The sequence below is a fragment of the Staurois parvus genome, unplaced genomic scaffold (assembly GCF_062004578.1).
Source record: "Staurois parvus isolate SC_StPar_1 unplaced genomic scaffold, SC_StPar_1.0 ptg000401l, whole genome shotgun sequence".
NCBI lineage: Eukaryota > Metazoa > Chordata > Amphibia > Anura > Ranidae > Staurois > Staurois parvus.
Window position 1 is genome coordinate 5,314,426 of NW_028318197.1, and position 22,690 is coordinate 5,337,115.

The window sequence follows — 22,690 nt, forward strand, 5'->3', positions numbered from 1 at the left end:
ATGATGACTCGCAAAGAGCCCAGAAAAAGAGGAGGCCAATAGTGTGATACTGTTTAAGCATATGCACTTTTATTCCATACAAAGGCAGTGGTACAGGGAAAAAAAACACAATTGCACTGACCGTGTGATGATGACCAAAATGGCCGCCGGGAGCCACGTGGTGCCGGTGGCGTATTGTCACAACACTGTTGTTCCTCACTGACGCGTTTCGTGCTAACCGCACATAATCATAGGGGGAAGCACTGAAAGCTGAATGTAAAAGAAAGAATTAACAGCAATTAAAAAAAACATTTAAAAAACAGTGTGGGGTCCCCCCTCCATCCATACCAAGCCTTTCGGGTCTGGTATGGATTTTGAGGGGAAACAAATGCAACCACCACATCGAAGATTCAGTAAGCTGCAATATATTGCATTTTTGCTTTTGAGTTTAGAAACACTTTGATGATTTAGGCCTCTGAGTCTCTATATATACTCCATAAAACCCCTATTTGGATACCCTTGAAAGGTTTAAACAAATAGACTCTTTATTTAGAGATCTAATTTGGCAAAAAAGTATTTCAATAATTTACCATTGCAGCTTCCCAAGGGTGCAGAAGGACTAATGATCCCAAATGTTGAATACTGCTTCTTCGCCTCTCAGAATCAACATACACTATATTGCCAAAAGTATTGGGACACCCCTCCAAATCATTGGATTCAGGTGTTCCAATCACCTCCATGGCCACAGATGTATAAAAGCAAGCACCTAGGCATGCAGACTGCTTCTACAAACATTTGTGAAAGAATGGGTCGCTCTCAGGAGCTCAGTGCATTCAAGCGTTTTACAGTGATAGGTTGCCACCTGTGCAATAGGTTCATCCGTGAAATTTCCTTGCTAATAAATATTCCACAGTCAACTTTTAGTGGTATTATAACAAAGTGGAAGCAACTGGGAACAACAGCAACTCAGCCACAAAGTGGTAGACCACATGAAATGACAGAGCGAGATCAGTGCATGCTGAAGCATGCTCAGAAGTCACCAACTGTCTGTAGAGTCAATAGCTAAAGACTTCCAAACTTTGTGTGGCCTTCAGGTTAGCACAACAGTGCGTAGAGAGCTTCATGGAATGGGTTTCCATGACAGAGCAGCTGCATCCGAGGCTTACATCACCAAGTGCAATGCAAAGCGTCAGACGCAGTGATGTAAAGCACACTGCCACTGGACTCTAGAGCAGTGGAGATGTGTTCTCTGGAGTGACGAATCACGCTTCTCTATCTGGCAATCTGATGGACATGTCTGGGTTTGGCGGTTGCCAGAAGAATGGAGCTTGCCTAACTGCATTGTGCCAAGTGTAAAGTTTGGTGGATGGTGAATTATGGTGTGGGGTTGTTTTTCAGGGGTTGGGCTTGGCCCCCTAGTTCCAGTGAAGGGAACTCTTAATGTGTCAGTATACCACGACTTTTTGACAATTGTAAATTGTAAGTGTAAAGGCCAGCATCCAAATACGTTTGGCAATATAGTGTATGTCAATTAGGGTGAGTTTAGATCTCGCTTACCCTATACAGAAAATTGTCAAATCGTTTCCTAATGATTCCTTAATGTCGAAACGCAAGTACCGTGAACTCCAAAATCTGAAGGGCTTAGAGTTTTGAAATAAGCATAACTTGGTAAATGTGTGCAGTAAATCTATAAGAACTGGATTCTTAAAAAATGGCAAACTCTGCAAAAGGAATATGCGATTCCAAAAATATTTTTTTTCTGCACCTACAGTTATGCCATGCCTTTCTGGCACAATCTGAACTTTGCAAGTAGACATACTGTATTTTAGCACTCCTTTATTGACACAGAGCCAGCATGGAGAATGAAAAAGTCCAAACTGTACAGTATATAAAACCCTAGCACTTCGCCATGTACAGAGTACTTCCCTACCATGTAGGAAAGGCTTAGAAAAAGATATAGGACAATTGCTTAAGTCCCTGTCTTCCCCACACAAAACCTACTCAACTTTTTATTCTGAACAGAACCTACCGAATACCCTGTTATGTATAATATTATTATTATTATATAGTATTTATAAAGCGCCAATAGTTCACTCAGCGCTGTACATTACAAAGGGGAACAGAACATGTGACAGAACAATACCAATACAATGCAAAACATGAGGGGATTGAGGGCCCTGCTCTTTCCAGCTTACAATCTAGGAGGGAGGGGATAGTGGTACAGGAGGAGATAGCTGTGGGGGATGGAGTGGTAGGAAGAGTGGAGGTGGTCGCCAAGTTAGCAGGGGGTGGGGTAGGCTTCCCTGAAGAGATGGGTTTTCAGGGTGCGCCTAAAGGAGAGGAGAGTAGGTGATAATCTGATGGGTTGGGGCAGGGAGTTCCAGAGGATGGGTGACACCCTGGAGAAGTCCTGGAGGCGGGCATGGGAGGAGGAGACCAGGGAACTAGAGAGAAGGAGGTCTTGTGAGGAGTGGAATGTGCGTGCTGGGCGGTACTTGGATATTAGGTCAGTGATGTAGTTCGGGGCAGTATGGTGGACAGCTTTGTACGTCAGTGTTAGGATTTTGAATTTGATCCGTTGCGCAATCGGAAGCCAGTGGAGGGATTGGCAGAGGGGGGTGGAGAAAACGGAGCCCAACCCCTCTCAACCCCCCACCTCACCCCCTCAGTCTCTGCCAGAATCACACACCCACCGAGCGACACATCAGACTGGATGTCGCCCCACCTCCCCAAACCGAACCTCTCCAAAACCGAGTTTCCCGTCTTTCCCCCAGCCCGTGCAGACTCCACCTCCGCAATATAGATATAGAAATATCCTTAACTATTTAGGTGTTGGAGGTACATATTTAACACTATTAACAACCTGTTCAAATGAACCTACCTCAGTAACCTTAGCATATGCATTCTGCTTGGTAGATGAGAAAGATTATACAATGTACTACACTTTCTACTATTACCCAGCTGCTATTTATTGCATGGAAACTTATAGCTCAAAAATTGATATCCCCTACCCCTCCCACCTTTATTCTTTGAAAACAGTCTGTCAATAGTGGCATCCAAAAGCAAAAATGTACATACCAGCTCCTTTACAAGTATCCTTACAAATACTATTAAGTTAAAGTACAGTCAGGTCCATAAATATTGGGACATCGACACAATTCTAACATTTTTGGCTCTATACACCACCATTTACATCCAAATCAGGTGAACGGTGTAGGAATTACAACAGTTTGCATATGTGCCTCCCACTTGTTAAGGGACCAAACGTAATGGGACAATTGGCTTCTCAGCTGTTCCATGGCCAGGGGTGTGTTATTCCCTCATTATCCCAATTACAATGAGCAGATAAAAGGTCCAGAGTTCATTTCAAGTGTGCTATTTGCATTTGGAATCTGTTGCTGTCAACTCTCAAGATGAGATCCAAAGAGCTGTCACTATCAGTGAAGCAAGCCATCATTAGGCTGAAAAAACAAAACAAACCCATCAGAGTGATAGCAAAAACATTGGGCGTGGCCAAAACAACTTTTTGGAACATTCTTAAAAAGAAGGAACGCACGGGTGAGCTCAGGAACACCAAAAGACCCGGAAAGACCACGGAAAACAACTGTGGTGGGTGACCGAAGAATTCTTTCCCTGGTGAAGAAAACACCCTTCACAACAGTTGGCCAGATCAAGAACACTCTCCAGGAGGTAGGTGTATGTGTGTCAAAGTCAACAATCAAGAGAAGACTTCACCAGAGTGAATACAGAGGGTTCACCACAAGATGTAAACCATTGGTGAGCCTGAAAAACAGGAAGGCCAGATTAGAGTTTGCCAAACAACATCTAAAAAAGCCTTCACAGTTCTGGAACAACATCCTATGGACAGATGAGACCAAGATCAACTTGTACCAGAGTGATGGGAAGAGAAGAGTATGGAGAAAGAAAGGAACTGCTCATGATCCTAAGCATACCACCTCATCAGTGAAGCATGGTAGTGGTAGTGTCATGGCGTGGGCATGTATGGCTGCCAATGGAACTGGTTCTCTTGTATTTATTGATGATGTGACTGCTGACAAAAGCAGCCGGATGAATTGTGAAGTGTTTCGGGCAATATTATCTGCTCATATTCAGCCAAATGCTTCAGAACTCATTGGACGCCGCTTCACAGTGCAGATGGACAATGACCCAAAGCATACTGCAAAAGCAACCAAAGAGTTTTTTAAGGGAAAGAAGTGAAATTTTATGCAACGGCCAAGTCAATCACCTGACCTGAATCCGATTGAGCATGCATTTCACTTGCTGAAGACAAAACTGAAGGGAAAATGCCCCAAGAACAAGCAGGAACTGAAGACAGTTGCAGTAGAGGCCTGGCAGAGCATCACCAGGGATGAAACCCAGCTTCTGGTGATGTCTATACGTTCCAGACTTCAGGCTGTAATTGACTGCAAAGGATTAGCAATCAAGTATTAAAAAGTGAAAGTTTGATTTTTGATTATTCTCTCCCATTACTTTTAGTCCCTTAACAAGTGGGAGGCACATATGCAAACTGTTGTAATTCCTACACCGTTCACCTGATTTGGATGTAAATACCCTCAAATTAAAGCTGACAGTCTGCAGTTAAAGCACATCTTGTTCGTTTCATTTCAAATCCATTGTGGTGGTGTATAGAGCCAAAAATGTTAGAATTGTGTCGAAGTCCCAATATTTATGGACCTGACTGTATAACTAAAGACAATCCTTTTTTTTTTTTTTGTTTCGAATAAAGTTGAGAGGAATTAGAACACTTGTCAGGTTTGTATTGCTGTGTGCCACCATTAGGGAGATTCACCCTCCCACCCTCACCCTACTTCTTTACAGTTATCATCGAATGGGGAAGAAAATCCCAAATTTTGGGTTGTCCTCAGAACAGTAACAGAGGAGAAATCTTCCAATGTGGACACTAGTTCTGGTGACCCTAATGACAATGACAGAGATCCCCTCATTTTGGAGGGATTTCCTTTCACTTCCTGTTTTGGGTTTGGGACTGCAAGTGAAGGGAAATCTTTCCAATGGGACACATATGACAAAGGACACCAGGGGTTATAACCCTTACTCTACAAAAATGAAAAAAAAACTATTGCCTTTAGTTCTACTTTAAATACCATCTAAAACACAGAGGCCTTTGGGTCAGAACACACACGGCTTGATAGGACAAAATTTAGACCAAAGGTATTTTATAGTAATAGTTGAAGAATATTGTCTCTGTACAATGCAAGTACTATAATAGAGAAACACAGTGTTATGCAAATTACAAAAACAACATTGCTGCTGCATAGGAGTATATCCAAAAAGGCATTCAACCACTATAATGTTTTTTTTCAATTCTTTTTAATTATTTGCTGTTTCAGTTGTAACAATTAATTGTTCAGTAAATGCCTAGTGGCCCCCACTGAGGCTTACAAAGTCCAGTGAATTGGATACTGCTGACTGGTGAGGGTGCAGGCTGGGGAAAGTTTTCTCCAGACTCAAAGCACACTGGGGACGACCATGATTAAGCTCCGGGGGCGTAGCGAAACATGTTGGGGGCATGGCTTGGATGAATCGAGCTGAGGCTGCTTTTACCTGCTAACCATTCGGGCCAGGCAAGATGTGCGGCAGTTGGACTATCTCTTCCTATTTCTACAGTGAAATTAATTATTCTGGTTTGATATGTTGGGGGGGGGGGGGGAAATATTTCGGGTTTGTGGTATGTTTAGTTTAGATGTACATTGAACACATCATAATATGGGGAACCTGGGATCACCAGTCAGTCGCTGTGTTTTTGTTTTTCAAAATCAAGCAAACAAAACCGCTTCCTTCAGCAGAAGTAAACACAAGCAGTCCATAATTCTGGCATAATGAGAAACAACATGATGGCTAGCCGCCACTATAAAAGTCCCACAGTAGGGTTTAGGGTTCCCGTTTGTTCCAGGGTGCTGCATGGGCCACAGAAGCCAAACACTGTCTCAGTCACCTAATAGTCTATACTTTCTCACAGCTGTGACCTGCTCCACATTCCACCTCAGACAGGTGCTGACTTCTTCCTGTTCCTTTTCAGGCCTTCCCTGTAGGTAGGTTAAACCTTTCAGGACCAAAGTCCCTGTACTCAGGTTTGGAGGCTCTTTCCAAGCCAAAGTCTCTCCTCTGAGAGCCGCATCTCAAATGAGGACCAACCCTGAGAGCACTGTAAGTCAGTCCTCTCCTCTCCAACCTGACTACAACCGAACCACTCACCCTTTTTGGGTGAGAACCCCTGAATACTCAAAACTGCATTGAGGTCATCCCCCTTAATGGAACCATAACCCAAATAAGGGAGACAGTTGTAAATTAAACATTTATGCAACATGGGATATACAAATCCAGTAGTGCCATCTCTTAATTTTATAGGTTCTACATTTTCAGAAAATACATGGCTGAGGGGTCTTTTTGAAACTTTATAAAGCAAATGTAAAAATGGCAAAATTAGTTTGGCCACACGAAGGGAAAAAATGAAGGCAGTGCCTGGCAGCAGAACAGTTAATGTAGAACTTTATCTTAGCACCACAAACCAAAAACGCTTTTTAATTAATTTTTGATATTCAAAGCAGACATACCCATCTATCCATGTCTCCATGCTTCATTTTGTTAAGAAATCATTTTGGAAAATACCCCTCTAGCATTTCTAGCTGCACCCCTCTTGTGTAAGTGCAGATGATTTATGTAGCTTTTACTTCCTGGAATTCATGGGTCCTTAGCTCAGGCCTGCAGACAGGAGGGGGTGCTAAGCTGAGAAAGCCCCTCCTGTAGATGAAGGAAGAAAAAGAAATGCCCCTGATGGACTCCTGGAATGTATGACATGATTTTGGCCTAGGCCAGACACCAGGATACAACAGAAGAAATGTAAAAAAAAAAAAAAAAGGTTTAAAGCAAGTAAATATAATATACCTTTCTGTCTACTTACTAAGGCTATCAGCATAAAGATTGAAAATAGTTAATGCTAATTGAGAGTGTAAAGTTCCACTTTAAACGGTAACTCAACTTTCTGACATTGCCATCAAGTAAAGGGGACCCTGTCGCTGTGTAACTGCACACTGTCCTAATACTGAATAACACCCCATTGTTATACACAAAACATTCCCTCTGCTTTGGTATCACTCCTTTCATTCCTTTCCCTGGTTTTTCTCTACAGTTTTTGTAGCTGCTGACTTTCATTTTTTTAGATTTTGACTGGACCTCTACTTTAAGATGTACAAAAATTTACTACATACCATATAGATCTCTTTGCTATCACTTTAACCTTTGATATGCATACAACAGAATGTAACACCCCTGTTTCATCAAGCATTGTATAGCAGAAATATATATTACTTTGTTTAATTTTACAATTGTACTTGTGAGGATAAAAGGCTGTTTCAAATCGGGAAATGATAAAGGATTGTATGCCACTCAGAGCTGCATATACACCATTAGTATCAAGAGTCATATAATGCTGGAATAATACAGCTGCATACATTACAAAGACAATGCTTTATGAATGATTTTTTTTTTATTGTCCTCATTTATACAGTATTATTGTTCACAGTTTTTCAAGGCATACTGTTTAATTTCAAATCGGTCAGATCCCAAAGCCTTTTTTATGGCTTTATTTTTTTTCTTTATCTTTCAAGACAACCCCTTTTTCTATATTCCATTTAACTTTTTGCATGTGCCTTTTCTGCAATCAAACTGAATAATCAAGTTGTCTGCCTGTCTATCATGAAATGTGTTTATTACAGTGTTTTGCGCAGATGATGTGGGATCCTCCAGGGCGCGGAGTTTAAAGCTGGCAATACACTGATTGAATTTTGGCTGGCTCTGGATGAACTGGCATTTTGTTGGGTGGCCCTATTGGCTCCCTCTGATCAAAAGAGCCAGGTATAAAGCTGGTGGCCAAACAGCAGTTGCATCCATTCAAAATACAATAAACCAGCAGGGGTATTTGTCGATCTGTACTGTAAAGCATGAATAGAGGAAACTGAGGGCTGAACAGAAAGTAATCTAATAGTGTATGGCCAGGGCCAGCAAGTGTTCTGCCAGGGAGCTCCTCACAAATGTTTGGACTTAGCTGCATACTGACGTTGATAGACCGAACTTGGACAGGGGCTTTTGGAGGAGACTGCAGGCTAGCCTCTTGTCTACTGACTATGGGCACTGGCATTTGAGGGGGCTCTATTCTTTGGCAAGTGTGTGTCTGGGGGACCTTTTGGAGTAGTTTTACTTTGGATTCAAGTCCATGTCTCCCCAAAACATACAGACCCCAAGAACAGAAGGACCAGGATACAGATTTGGGGTATCTGTGCCCAAACCAGCATTGACTGATTCAATTTCCCTCCCTTCTAGACTCCGAGACGAGACCAAGAGCAGATGTTAATATAATCAGCTCAAAACAACCTGATGCTGAGGTCTCTTGCTGTAATCTGTTTATTAACCACTTGCCCTCCTGAGGATTTATCCCCCTTCCTGACCAGGCCATTTTTTGCATTACGGCTCTCTGTTACTTTAACTGACAATTGCGTGGTCGTGCAACGATGCACCCAAATGAAATTTACATCCTTTTTTTTTTCCCACGAATTGAGCTTTCTTTTGGTGGTATTTGATCACCTGTGTGTTTTTTATTTTTTGCGCTAAAAAAAGACCAACAATTTTTAGAAAAAAACAATATTTTTGACTTTTTGCTATTAAACTTATCCTGTAAAAAAATGTTAAAATATCAAATTTCGGTGTAAATTTCGATCAAAACGTATTCTGCCACATGTCTTTGCTAAAAAAAAAAATCCCAATTCATGTAAATTAAATGGTTTATGTGAAAGTTTTAGCGTTTACAAATGGTGCTATAGATACTGGAAATTTATTTATTTATTTACTAGTAATGGCAGCGATCAGTGACTCATAGAGGGACTGCGGCGGGCATTCTGACACTGGGAGGAACTGACTTGGTGTCGCTGACATCCCCAGTGATACCAATACAGTGATCAGCGCTAACAAAAACACTGACACTGTACTAATGGCACTGGGCAGGAAGGGGTTAACATGAGGGGTGATCAAGGGGTTAACTGTGTGCTCCACCCTGTCGGAGATCGTCGAAAATCACCAGATGCCGGCGAGTAATCACTGGCCGGGACCCGGTGATTGATAGCTGTGGCTGCAAATGGTGGCGTGGGTAGGGTGCATGTACACGCACGCCTCCCACCTGGAAAACAAAATCATGTATATATACGTGATTGTGTGCATCCTTGCTGCCCTGTAGCAGTATATCTGCTAAAGGGCGGACAGGAAGCAGTTAAGGTGTTGTGTGTTTACTGTTGTGTATTTGTTCCATTGTTAACCTCCCTGGCGGTTTATCCGAGTGTAGCTCGGAGTAAAGTTTCAGCACCACAAGCGGTAACGCCGAGCTACACTCGGGAATACCCTGCAGCATTGGTCCGGGATCCCTTCTGCACTTACCTTGTCCTGCGCTTCCACAATGTCCCCCCTGCAGCGTCCCCGGCAATGTCATCCGGCTGATGCCAGCATCTGTCTTCCGGGTTCTGTTCCCTGCGACGTCAGAACGTATGGGGACGGAACTGGTGGGAAATGTAAAAATGTCAAAAAGTGACATTCACTAAATACACTAAAGTCACATAGTATAACATTACTGTATCAAACCATTTCACATACATTTTGTCCCTAGTGCTTTGTCCTGTGCCCTGCCTGCATTTTGTCTGTTCTTTCTGCCTGGAAACTGAGAAATGTCCATGGCATCCAAAAAGCATCCCTTTAGGTCAAATGCGGTTTTAGACCAGCTAGAGAACAGCGATAGTAAATTAGAACTACTTGCAGAATTGAGTGATAATGATTAGTGGGGAAATTCGTCATCAGAAAAACTGAAAACGATTTTGTGACTTTGCTTAGTGATGTGCGAACTTGGAGCTCTATTTCAAATTTCAGTGTTTTTGGTTTGCTTATATTATTGAATTAAATGTATTATTATATTATTATTTTTTAGGATTATTTATTAAATTATAATTTATGATTTCGTGTTTCAAATTTTAACATACCGGGGATGTTTACTAGACTCTTGTTGGAACAGATTTCAGTGAGTTATTCCTAAAAAATACAGACCTACAATAAAAAAACAACATATTTCCATGCACAAAAATGTACCACTTTGAGCACAGAAATACTGACATAATCAGACCGCTAGGTAGGTTAATTGAGTCACCTATTGTTTCTGTCTGTTCGCTAGTCCTCCTAAAGGTTCCTACATGATGCGAATAGTCTGGTGTCAACTTTACCTCATTATCCAATCAGTGTGAAATGTTTATCCCAATGTGTAATGTTTGTTTTTATTGTTCATAAGGGGACTACCCCTATTTCTGAAGTGTATAAAAACCTGTATTTCTGTTCAATAAACAGTTCTAGTTTTGCACCTAAGCTAGTGTTACTTAGTCTTGGGTGCAATGCTCAGCTATAATACCTTGGTCTTGTGTCCCAGTGGCAAGAAGGCCTCTCTGGCTAAAGCACCCAGGTCTTGGGTGCTATTAGGTCCGTCACACTGACCCCTGGGTTCAACCCTTAGGTTCAAAACAAAATAATGAAAGGAAAAAAGCGCCACTTTTAACAACAAACTATGTGTCAGCCGCAATTCCCTACCAAAAAAATAAAAAATATAATTTGGCACAAGTGAACAATTATATCATAAGGGTATGCGCTATTAATAAATTATATAAATATGTAAATATATCTATCATCATATATAAAGTGACCAAAGAATAAATAAATAAATAAAATATCCAAAAACCATATGGTGTGTGAAATAAATATAGTGTCCAAAAACAATATATAAATATATCTATTAGTGTCCAAAAATAATTATCTTCAGTGACTTCATAACACTGTGACAAATCCACCACCAAAAATGATTGAATGAACTCACCAGAGCTATTTGCTGGTCAAATTATAAAGCAGCAATAGTGCTTGTGCTCTGGGAGCGATGAATAATGATGTCCAATTAGTAGATGTAGTAATACTCAATCAATCGACGTCATCAAGGGGGTACTGCCCCTTGATGACGTCGTGACTAAATGCGTTGGGCGTGGCCTACTCGATGCGGATGTCAGAACGCTCCTTGTCCATTGTTTGGTGGAGGTGATCCGTGGTGAGCGGTATTTGTACCTCACCTCTTTGAGCATTGCGATTTAAGCTGGTGTCTGTCTAGACACCTTGTTTGTGAGTTTTTTATGAGCTTTTTTTTATTAAATAGATAAATGGTAAAAACGTACTGCACCATTATGTTTTCTTCTTTGTTCCTGATTGTGCTGCATGTATATATGGAGGTATGAAATGGAGTGGAGAAATTTCCCATGAGATCCTTGGCTGCAGAGTATTTTCTATGATCGGGATATAGTATTCCTCAGGCTGCTTACTATTATTGATTACTTGGAAATTGATTATTACTACATCTACTAATTGGACATCATTATTTATCGCTCCCAGAGCACAAGCGCTATTGCTGGTTTATAATTTGACCAGCAAATAGCTCTGGTGAGTTCATTCAATTGTTTTTGGTGGTGGATTTGTCACAGTGTTATGAAGTCACTGAAGATAATTATTTTTGGACACTAATAGATATATTTATATATTGTTTTTGGACTCTATATTTATTTCACACACCATATGGTTTTTGGATATTTTATTTATTTATTCTTTGGTCACTTTATATATGGTGATAGATATATTTACATATTTATATAATTTATTAATAGCGCATACCCTTATGATATAATTGTTCAACCCTTGGGTTCACCCAGTTTTAATGTGTAGTGCTACCCAGCACTAGCAGAAGCAAATGAGCACAGGGGCATACTAGTGTCAGTGGTTAAGACAGGAACCATGCTGCAAAAAGGGACTAAAGACTGCGGAGCACAATGGAGTAGGCTGAGACACGGAACAGCACAAAGAATGGAAGTGCAATTCGGATCAGACAACAAGATGGCGGAATGTCTATGTCAATCCGCAGTGGGTTGCTTTTGACAGAGTGGCAAATGGGAGGCCGACAGGTGATATTGCCACCTCCTGAATGCCTGTTTTTTTTCCTTCTTGAATGGGAAGCCTAGCTTTTGGCTCACAGGCATGTGTGTAAATATAAAAAAAACAAACATGCATACTTACCTGCTTGCCACAGCATGCTGCAAGCTGTTCCCTGCTAGCTGTAAGCCGAAGAACAGAGTAATTACTTGACATCTAATAGCTTAATCCTTGGTTCCATTCTAAGCAGACAGAGGTGACTGTTAGACACCTCCCTCTGCTCTGCCCCTCCATCACTCACTTGAGCGCCAGGCAGGAGAGGGGCTGGAGCCACTGGCTTATGCTCACTGTCAGCTGATTTTGCACAAATAAATGCACTCCTGTGACCCACAAGAGAAGTAAGGCCAAAAGAGCTTTGAGGCTCACTTTTATGGGGCACTCAAAGGGCCCCTCCATTTGTGGCGTCGGCGGCACACACTGTGGTCCCCCCATTTCACTGGGTGGACCACAAGTAATAGCTTCCCTGGAGTAAGAAGGAAGAACTTGAGGAATATGTGTTCCCCAATCTCTACTACAAAGTAGTGTGTATGTATGTGCATGTGTTACAGATGTCATTCCTCATTTTGGAATTTCAGCACAAAAGCTGGAATAGCTGCATTGGGAGGCAAGGGAGATATTCGGGATCTAATATATTTTACCAAAAAATAAATGGGTATAATATTGTATTTGTTTGCAACTACCACCATTTTATTCTCCAGGTTCTCTGCTTTTAGAAAATGAATATTTTTGGGGGGTTTACAGTAATTGTTTTTGCAGATTTAACACAAAAATTAAACCTCTCTTGTGTTTTATTGCAGTCCATATCCCTACTGGGGTGATTTTTTTTTCTCCCAGTATCAGGAAATGAGAGGGGCGGGAAGGAATGGGACAGAGAAAGAAAGAAATATATTCAGCTAGGATTATTAATGGGCCATATCCATGGTTATTGTCCACAATTGTGCCTAAAGGCATTAGTATCTCATGGCAATCTCAAATGTATGATTGGCTTAATGAATGTAAATGAAGTGGCTTAAAAATGGCTTAAACACAAAAAAGGAAATGAAAACTTAGTTGGAAACCAGCCAGGTCTGAGCTAGATTTCATGAGATTCTTTAAGATCAAAGGGGTTATTTTCAGTTAAATCTGTGTTAGAAGTCATAGCAAAAGAAAGAATCATTGCAGCTAATGGCAGGAGCTCTGTGTGCATATCCAACTTTTTGGGCTGACAGTTGTCCTCATCACGATCAGCGACCTGCGTCATGGTTGAGTGGGTTGCTGTTTCCTTTTTCCTCGAGAAGTTTCTCCATCTTCTCCCTTTGCTCAGGTTTTCTCTGATTAATTCCCAGGGTATTGCAGTTTTTCCATTCTACCTACCTAGAGTTTAGATACCTGTATCAGTTTTCCTTTTATGCCATCAGCTGTCCTCTAGAAGCGTGACCAACTGATCCTCATCCGAACATCAGGATCAATTTTAATTGGCCAGGTTCCCTTTATTTAAGATGTTTGCTTTATACATAAGTTGACTGTCAGCATGACTTTCATAATAACTTTGTTTGCTTTTTGCTCCACTTTACTTTCTGAATAGGTTTCTCCCTCACCCTTTCGTACATCTCCAAAACTGTATATGATCCTTGCTTGTACCTGACTATGAACTTGCCTAATGACTAATACTTCTCTTTGGCCTGTCTAGCTACCCTTTCTGTGAGTGAGGCCATCTGATGAACCACATTGTTGGAGTGCCTGCCAGGCAATTCTAATTCCTCCATCAGGGGGTCAGGTGAAGATCTGGTACTGCCTATTCCTATCTTCCTGGCAGCTATGAACACCTTTACTATTCAGCATGGATTCTATCCTTCATCCAGGAACTTTATAAAAAGAAAACTGCTCTTAAAAACTTGAAATCATAAGCAAGAATACATAGGACCTTATTTAAAGAGCTGTATGGGAACCATACTGTTTACGTATACAGTACTATGATTTAGAAATGTGCATTGTGCTGCTGGCTTCAGGAAAGATCTGTAGGGACAATATGAGGGCTTTTACATCAGTGTTATGCTTACTTCTAGTAACTCACAAGTAGTTTCTGTCATGCCCATATACATACTGATCATAAAATAAAACGAAGAGAAATTTTATGTAATTTCTCAAGAAAAAATATAATTTACTTATGGACAGATCTTGATGTCTTGGACTATTCGTTGGCTTCATCTTTAATGTACACCAGAGGGAATATTTTCCCACTGAAATGTCTAACTCTACTTATCCATCTGTAGAGTCTCACTCCTCTTGGTATAGGTAATGGTAATATGGCAATGCCAGATTCCTACAGGGGTATAAAAAAGTCGATTCAGCCCATGGGCAGTTAAGGTAAACTGAAATATATAGTAGATGAGCTTTAGTTCTTGCAAAAGTCAAATTTTTCCTAATCTGAATCTCAAAATGTGTCAGTTGTTTTCTTGCTTGGATCAGAGTGAAAAGTGTCCATAGGTTCTTTACTGCTGGAAGTATAAAACTGAATGACCTTGAAATAAAAGATAGGATAGCAAAACAGCAGCATACTTTTTAAATGGGTATTTTATGTGTAACACAAACACAAAAAAATAAAACAAGCATTTCATTTTTAATTTACACTGCTAATATACAGAGATACACAAGATAGGGATCTTCTTAGTTTGTCTATTTTTTTTTCCAGGACTATCTCTCCATTATTGAGAAACCATCTGCTTGGCCATGTATCTTTCTTGAAAGAACGTGGGATTTTGAAAGGCGGTGTTCCAGCAGGTTTTGCCAGCGCATTGATACTGAATGATGAAATGAAAACTCAGCAGGTAGGAGATGCCTGTTTTGATAATCAATGTGCCTAGTTATTTTAACAAGTTGGGTTTTTGTAAGATTTTTTCTGTAGAGCAGAATGTTCCAGCTTTAACCATTTTGGCATCAGCAAAGGCTTGAAATATGTTTTTGTCATGTCAAAGAACATGTTAACAATGGACACTGCTCTGTAACTAAGAAACAATATTCTGTTTTCTTTTTTTTACATCGAACTGTCCATTAACTTTTCTTCAGAGTATCCTGCTGTCTTTAGGTCAGCCTTTCTCAACTTTTTTTTAACAAAGAGGAACCCATGAAATAACTTTCCAGTCTCAGGGAACCCCTTCTATTAATTACTATATCTACAACTCATGATACACTAGTGTGATGGTTCATAGGAAAACTGCTCAAGGAACCCTTATCAACCTCTGGAGGAACCCTAGGATTCCATAGAACCCAGGCTGAGAAACCCTGATTTAAGGGTTGTTATTTAAAGCAAACTTTTCTAAAGGAAATACATTCCAAGCTGCCCCTTCACTTCTCCTGCTGCATTGTAAGCGCTCACTAGTATCTTGACATTCTTTTAGTATTCCTGCCTCCATACCATTGCAGTATTGTAGCTTTGGGGAAAAAAACTGTACTTATGGATATATGAAAAACATTTGTATTCATCCTGGTCTTCCATATTGTAGTGCTCATTGCATAAGTCAGCCTTTTTCAACCAGGGTGTCCTGGCACCATGGGGTGCCTTGGTAAAATACCTAAAAATTGGCCAAAAATTGTGTTCAAGCCAGAGGTGGATCAAGCCTGCCTTTTAGTTACACAAAGCAATGGGTTTTCTTTGTGCACCATTACAACCTTCTAGCTACCAGCATTCCCAACAACCAATGACATCATCAGTTGATAGGGAGGATGTTTGTCATCTGCACAGCATTCTTGTTTGACCCTCCCCTGCCCCTCTCCGTCAGTGCTGGGGTCACACTAGCTGAGTGATGGAGAAAAACATAGTGAGAAGAGAAACACTGGAATACTAGTCAGTACCAGTGTGCAAAAGTGTATTTGACGCAGTATGTAAAACTATTCAAATAGTTTTTTACATTTTATAATGGGGTGCCTCGAGACTGTCCATAATTTTAGAGGGTGCCTTGAGATTGTCCATAATTTTAGAGGGTGCCTTGACTGAACAAAGGTTGAGAAACATTGGCCTAAGTGACCTGTTTCCAGGTCTGGATAATCATATGGGGAAGTCGTATGCAAATACTTTCTTTCAAACCTTGCCTAACATGTCAAGAAGAGGCATAAATGTGAACTTGCTAAGCAGTGGTGATATGATCTTCCACCAGTAAAAAATTTTACGTGTCGTAGCTTCTGTTGCGCTAAAGGTGAACAACATGAACCAAACAATATATAGAAAACACAATAAGGTGTACTAAATAAATAGTGCTAAATAAATAAATAATAAATGGTTAGCACTTCTGCCTGGCAGTACTAGGGTCTTTGGTTCGAATCCCAGCCACAGCACCTCCTGCCTGGAGTTTGCATGTTCTCCCTGTGCCTGCGTGGGTTTCCTCCGGGTAGTCCGGTTTCCTCCCACCCTCCAAAGACATGCTGGTAGGTTCATTGGATCCTGTCTAAAAAATTGGCCCTTGTATATGAATGTGAGTTAGGGACCTTAGAATGTACACCCCTTGAGGGTTAGGGACTGATGTGAATGTACAATATATATATGTAAAGCGCTGCGTAAATTGACGGCGCTATATAAGTACCTGAAATAAATAAATAAATAAATTACAGTCCATACGGGACCCTGAAGTGCTCAAAGTCCTCAAATGTGAAAGAAAATTACAAAACAGTCTCTATGAATGAAAAAAGATCCTTCTTTCTTCCAGCCAGAAATGGGCAAATTGAAGGCTTACCAGATCACCAGGCCCCTTATTACAAGAGGTCAGGTTAGGCTCAATGTAAATAAGGCTCCGTCAGGCAGATGGACTATACTGAGACCCACCGCTCCGCTCCAACCATTCCAGGTTAAAGATCAGTATAGACTCATAAAAGATACTAAAGCGGTGCCAACAGCGATGAAGTAACCGGCATCAATCACTATGTTTGGGTGTTCCAGGATGGCGGACAATGGAAGACGTCTTTTTATGACAAAACGCGTTGGGTGGATCCTCCGTTCTGACATTATCGTGTTGTCCGCCATCTTGGAACACCCAAACATAGTGATTAATGCCTGTTACTTCAGCGCTGTTTTAGTGCAATCTTGTCTTGTCTTCTAATAAATCTTGTCTTCTAATAAAATTAATGGAGATAATACACTATGAGAGGCACCTCTTTATTATCTTTTATGAGTCAATACTGATCTTTACCCCGAAATGGGCGGAGCAGTGGGTCTCAGTATAGTCCATCTGCCTGATGGAGCCTTATTTACAGTGAGCCTAACCCGGCCTCCTGTATTAAGGGGTTTGGTGATCTGATAAGTCTTCAAGTTGCCCTATATGGTGGTGGCCACTCACATGGGTGATTTCTGGTTGGAAGAAAAAAGAACCTTTTGATTATTCGCACTTTGAGAGAATTTTTTCTTTCACAGAGACTGTGTTGTAATTTTCTTTCACATTTGAGGACTTTGAACACTTCAGGTTCCCATATGGACTGTCATTTTTTATTTGTTTAGCACTATTTCTTTAGTACACTATATTGTGTTTTCTATATATTGTCTGGTTCAAGTTGTTCACCCTCAGCGCAATACTTTTTATATATTTACACATTGTTTAGGAGGGGGATATCCCTTTTGGTGAGTTTTGTTGCTTTGTGTGGTGCGGATGTGGGACATTTTCCGCAGGTTTTACTTTTATTCGTAGATTCTATTGCTGCCATCTATCATCTCCTGGGATTTAGATTGGTATCCATCTATTTAAAATAAATCAGCTTGTACACAGATTCCCATATTGGAGACCTTTAAAGTAGTACTGCTGGGGTTTATTGCAAGTCAATCGCATTTATGTGAAGTGAAAGATTTAATTTTTCTTTTTTTTTGGGGGGGAGGGGATAGGAAAAGGTTAGATCTTCTGCCAAGTTTGTATTGTTGTCTATGCTTCCTTTATGAAGAATCATCCCTGGTTGACTCTGTGGGATTTTTAGCATTGGAATTTCATGTGTATTGTATATCTACTGACTGCCATAAGCTCGCCTGTTCTTATGTACCTTGATTTGTTATACTTTTGTACGATTTCCATAAACACAATGTTAACAGAAGATCATCCCTTTGTTGGTCCTGATGAGCATTAGATTGAAAGTTAGAGGAAAAATCAAATCTCTGCTGTCAATGGAACAAGATGTAAGGTCTGGTGAAAACTAAGAAAGGAATTTTCTTTAGTTTGAGATTTTACCACTACCTTTCTGTTTACCCTCTTTCTGTTGCATCTTTGAGACCGGAAGTGATGAAAGTCTTTAGCAATACATGGACAGAAAAATTAACATGTCTGCAATGTTAACCCTTCCCTACTCTACCAAGAACAAAAAAAAAAAAAAAACTTTGGCAATGCATACGCTTTGGCCTTTTCGTTGCCAGAGCCATTTTTGCATTTTTTGCACACGTTTAAAAAATCATTTGGGGCCTGAAGATTACACAAAACCCCTAAACATTATATATTTTCTGAAAGCAGATACCCTAGAGAATAAAATAGTGGTAATTTCAGGTTTTTTATGTCACACGACATTACCGCAAAGGTCTAGAAAACGCAAAACTTAGTAAAAAAACACACTAAAGTGAATTTTAGGGAAAACAAATGCAATAAACTACTCAAATTTTTGGTAAAATATAAAAGACAAAGTTGCACCTGAGTAAATAGATACCCAACATGTCAAACCTTAAATTTTTGTGTGTCTGTGAAATGGCGACAAACTTCAGTACCCTATATTTTCTATAGGCAATGCTTCAAAAGCCCCTACAGGTAATCAATTTAGTGTTACAGAAGAGGTTTTGTGCTAGAATTATTGCTCTCACTCTTGCGTGCTGCAATATGTAACATGTATATCGCAATTGACATTTTCATGGGCAGGCTCTCCTGACGCGTGCGTTTACGATTGTACGTGCGTATTTGTGGGGGTGGGGGGGCCTCCAAATTTTTTCTTGAGGGGATGGATGTTATGTCCTTGGGGGTAACTTTATTTTTTTCAAAAACAAAACTTTTTTTTACTTAACTTTTTTTTATCATTGCATAGGGGACACAAAGTGCTCCACCCACCGGCACCTGCCATTTCATCTCCGGGCCTGCAGATGGACAAGCGGAGCCCGGATTACATGGTGGGATCATGCACGTGCGGGGTGGGGGGCATGTTACAGGGGGCTGTGGAAGCAATCGAGTGGCATTGCAGCTGCCCAGCTACTTCCACCTGACAGGCAGGAGTCTGCTTGTCAGTTTTAGACACAATACCGGTGGCTTCAGCCTGTGGATTTTGTGTAAAACCACCCGCTCTCATGTCCGTACGACATACGGACCTGGCAGTGAAAGGGTTAGTGATTGTAAAGGCTGAAGGTTTTTAACCTTCATGCATTTTATGCATGAAGGTAAAAAACCTTCTGTGTGCAGCAGCTCCCCCAGCCCTCTCAATACTTACCTAAGCCTCATCGCGATTGAGCGATGTGAATGACAGTCTTGGCTGTCCCGGGTCTCTGCCTCCTCATTGGCTGAGACAGCAAGCAGGAGCCATTGGCTCCCACTGCTGTCAATCACAGCCAGTCAGCCAATGAGGAGTGGGGGTGGGGCCAATCCATGGCTACGTGTGTGAATGGACACACGGAGCAGCGGGTGCTCCCATAGCATGCTGCTCGCTGTGTGGGCACCCGACAGACAGGAGGAGCCAGGAGAGCCTGCGGGGGACCTGAGCAAAAGAGGATCCAGGCTGCTCTGTGCAAAACTACTGCACAGAGTAGGTATGTATAGACATGTTTGTTATTTTGCAAAAAAAAAGAAAAGAACCTTTAGAATCACTTTAAATTCCATTGTTTAGTTACACTCCTCTAGTAATCAACATTCATGGTGGCACAAGTACTTAGCAGAAACTCTCTAAGACAGCTAAGTATTCATAAATTAAGAGACAGAAGGATTGTTTAGTTTCCAACGCCGAATGTGCTTAACTCAGGAAAATTAGTACTCCCATTATGGAATATTCAAATGATTGATCAGTCATCTAGCTATCTACAAAGGGATACATATATAAAGGAATATTAAAGGCTTAAAAACAGCATTCATTACCACAATATTTGAAAAATGTTTTATAATAATCATCCTTAGGATGAGCTGTTTTCATTTACTGTATGTGCAAAGTCATCTAAAAGTTATTAAAGTGCCAGGAATATTGCTACAGCAGATTTCTACAGGTGCTTGCACTCTAAGAAGAGAAACACAAAGAACACTTTCTGCAAGTACAAAAATATACCTGTTGAGCTCCATAAAAACCCTGTGTCTTTATAACTTCCTAATGTCATGGAGATGAGCAGAGAGAATTGTGTTTGTAGCCCAAATGAGGAGAGCAGCGTAGGGTGACAATGCTGGTCCTCCATAGGTACAGAACAGTGAGTGAGTGTTGTCACCGTAGGACAGGAAGTGTGTTACTGGGAGGATCACCAGGTGAAAAAAAAAATGTAAAAAAGAAAACAAATACAGTCATCACATCCAAGGACTGGTAAGCTGCACTAACTTACATTTTTGTTCTTGGGTTTCGATACCCTTTAAATTCTTCATTATTTTGCCAGTGTAATGACTGTATTTAAGAGTAAACTATAGTGGAATTGGGTTAATGCTTTTTTTCTTAACTGATGTTTCATTTCTGTAAATTGTTGCTGATCAGCAATAAATGATCCATCTTGACATTGCCAATACTGCTCTGCTTAGATCCTGTACTTGGAAAAAATATAGATTGAATTTGTGTTATACAGATATTTAAGGTCTTGCATTGGCAATATGCTTTAGAATATCCAAACCCAGGAACAAAAAAGGTAATATATTTCTGCTTACAGTCCTTAGATGTTGTAGCTAATTTTTTTTTTCAGGCTCTGCACATTTTCTGCAAGCACAAAAAAATGCCTGTTGACTCTGCCAGAAATCCAGTGTTATCAGATTTCTCAGTGAACTACTGACACCTCTGTTCCTCCGTAGATACAGTAAGGTGAAGTGTTGTCATGAACATGAAGTATTTTACTGACATTGAAAATAAAAGAAAAAAAGCCTAAAAAAACAAATGTAGCCAACCAAGTGTAAGGACTGGTGAGCTGCAATATATTAACATTTTGATCTTGGGCTTAAATATGCTTTGTCTGACCTGGCAGATAAGCTTATACAGAGCTATTTGTTATGTTTTAGGGGAAATAGTGGAGACCAGTGGTGTAGTGTGTGGGGGCAGCCAGTACGGTAGCTCAGGGTGCAATATTTGGGGGGGACAGAAATTGGAGAGTCCGGTTTGGTGGTGGTGGGAGCAGGGCAGAACAGCCTCAGGCATTGGCTGCCGGCATTGATCGCCACACAGCGAGCAGGCTGGTGAACAGTGAGGATAGCTAGGCCTGAGTGCAAAAGCCTCTACTGCCTCCCTGAAGAGGTGAGCAGCAGTGGACTCAGGCCACACAGCATCTCTGCCTCCCAGACACTGTATTCCTTCTCTAACCCCCTCTCCGCTCCAACAGTGACAGCGGACCAGAGGAGAGGCTGACTGGGGGCCCGGAGGATGTGGGAGGAGCAGGCGCCTACTGGCATGGAAGGTATCATACTCCTACCCGTAGACAGAGAATGGGATAGGGGGCAGAGGAGGTACTGCAGACAGGGCTAGGGGTCTCTCTGCCATTTCCCCCTCTCGCTCTTTCACCCCCCCTCTCTCTTTCAGCCCCCCTTTTTGCCTCCTTCTACACCCCCCCTTCCTTCCTCCCCTCTCTTTCACCTCCCCTCTCTCTCCCCCCCCCCTCACCCTTATCTCAACCTCATCTCGCCCCTTCCTCTCTCTCACCTCCCCCCCACTCCCTCTCTCATCTCACCCCCTCCTTCTCTCTTATCCCCTTCTCTTTCTCACCCTCCGCCCTCTCCCCCCCCCCCCCCCAATCACTGTGAACATGAAAGTTGAAGACCTCACCTCATCTTTTCATCAAGACAATAAATTAAAAAGAGTCAAGTTTTATTGGGCATAATTTAATTATTTGACAGCACACTGAATTAAAACTTGGCTAACCTCTGAACCTTACATAGCAAACAACCTGCTGGGAACTGATTTGCATTACTAGGCCCCCCTTTCCCTACACCCCAGTGTAACATTTTTTCCGTTTCTCTCCCTCTCTCTTTTCTGCATTTCCTCTGGATGGATGTTTAAAAGGTGCAACTGAAAATAAAATCTGACATTTTATGAAAAAATTATTAAAATAAGTCAGTCTGTCTCTGGTTTTATGGCTCTTGACTAGTCATTCCTTGTATCTTGAGGTGTGTACTTGCTCTCTAACGTGGGGGTGCATTTCCCAACATCAAAGATGGCCAAAAAGTCCCTTCTATCAGACTTCCTGTATGTATGTAATAGAAGGATGGATAAAATGATAAATGTGAGCACAAATTTCCATGATTCTTTTGTAGAAGTGGTATAATTTGGGTATCAGATGTACAGTGTGATTGGTTCTGTTGTCGTTTTCTTTACATTGATTCCCTGATCTTTACATTTAGAGGAATGTATTTGAAAATGTAACATGATAGATACAGACTATCTTTAGTTGTGGGATTAAGGGCAAATATTTGGTTGGTTAGAATTCTGTAAAATGATAATGGAGGCTGGTATCCATACATGAATGTATTTAAACAGAAAT

General features: G+C 41.0%; 1 protein-coding gene across 3 annotated transcripts in view; it reads left to right on the forward strand.

Moving 5' to 3' along the window:
• The window catches only part of KIZ (kizuna centrosomal protein), a 257,345-nt gene that overhangs the window by 123,167 nt on the left and 111,488 nt on the right, over positions 1-22,690 (forward strand). For all 3 annotated transcript variants that reach the window (XM_089686530.1, XM_089686531.1, XM_089686533.1), the window contains one exon: positions 14,735-14,870. In XM_089686530.1, the coding sequence (XP_089542656.1) occupies positions 14,735-14,870 (136 nt within the window). The remainder of the gene's footprint in view (positions 1-14,734; positions 14,871-22,690) is intronic.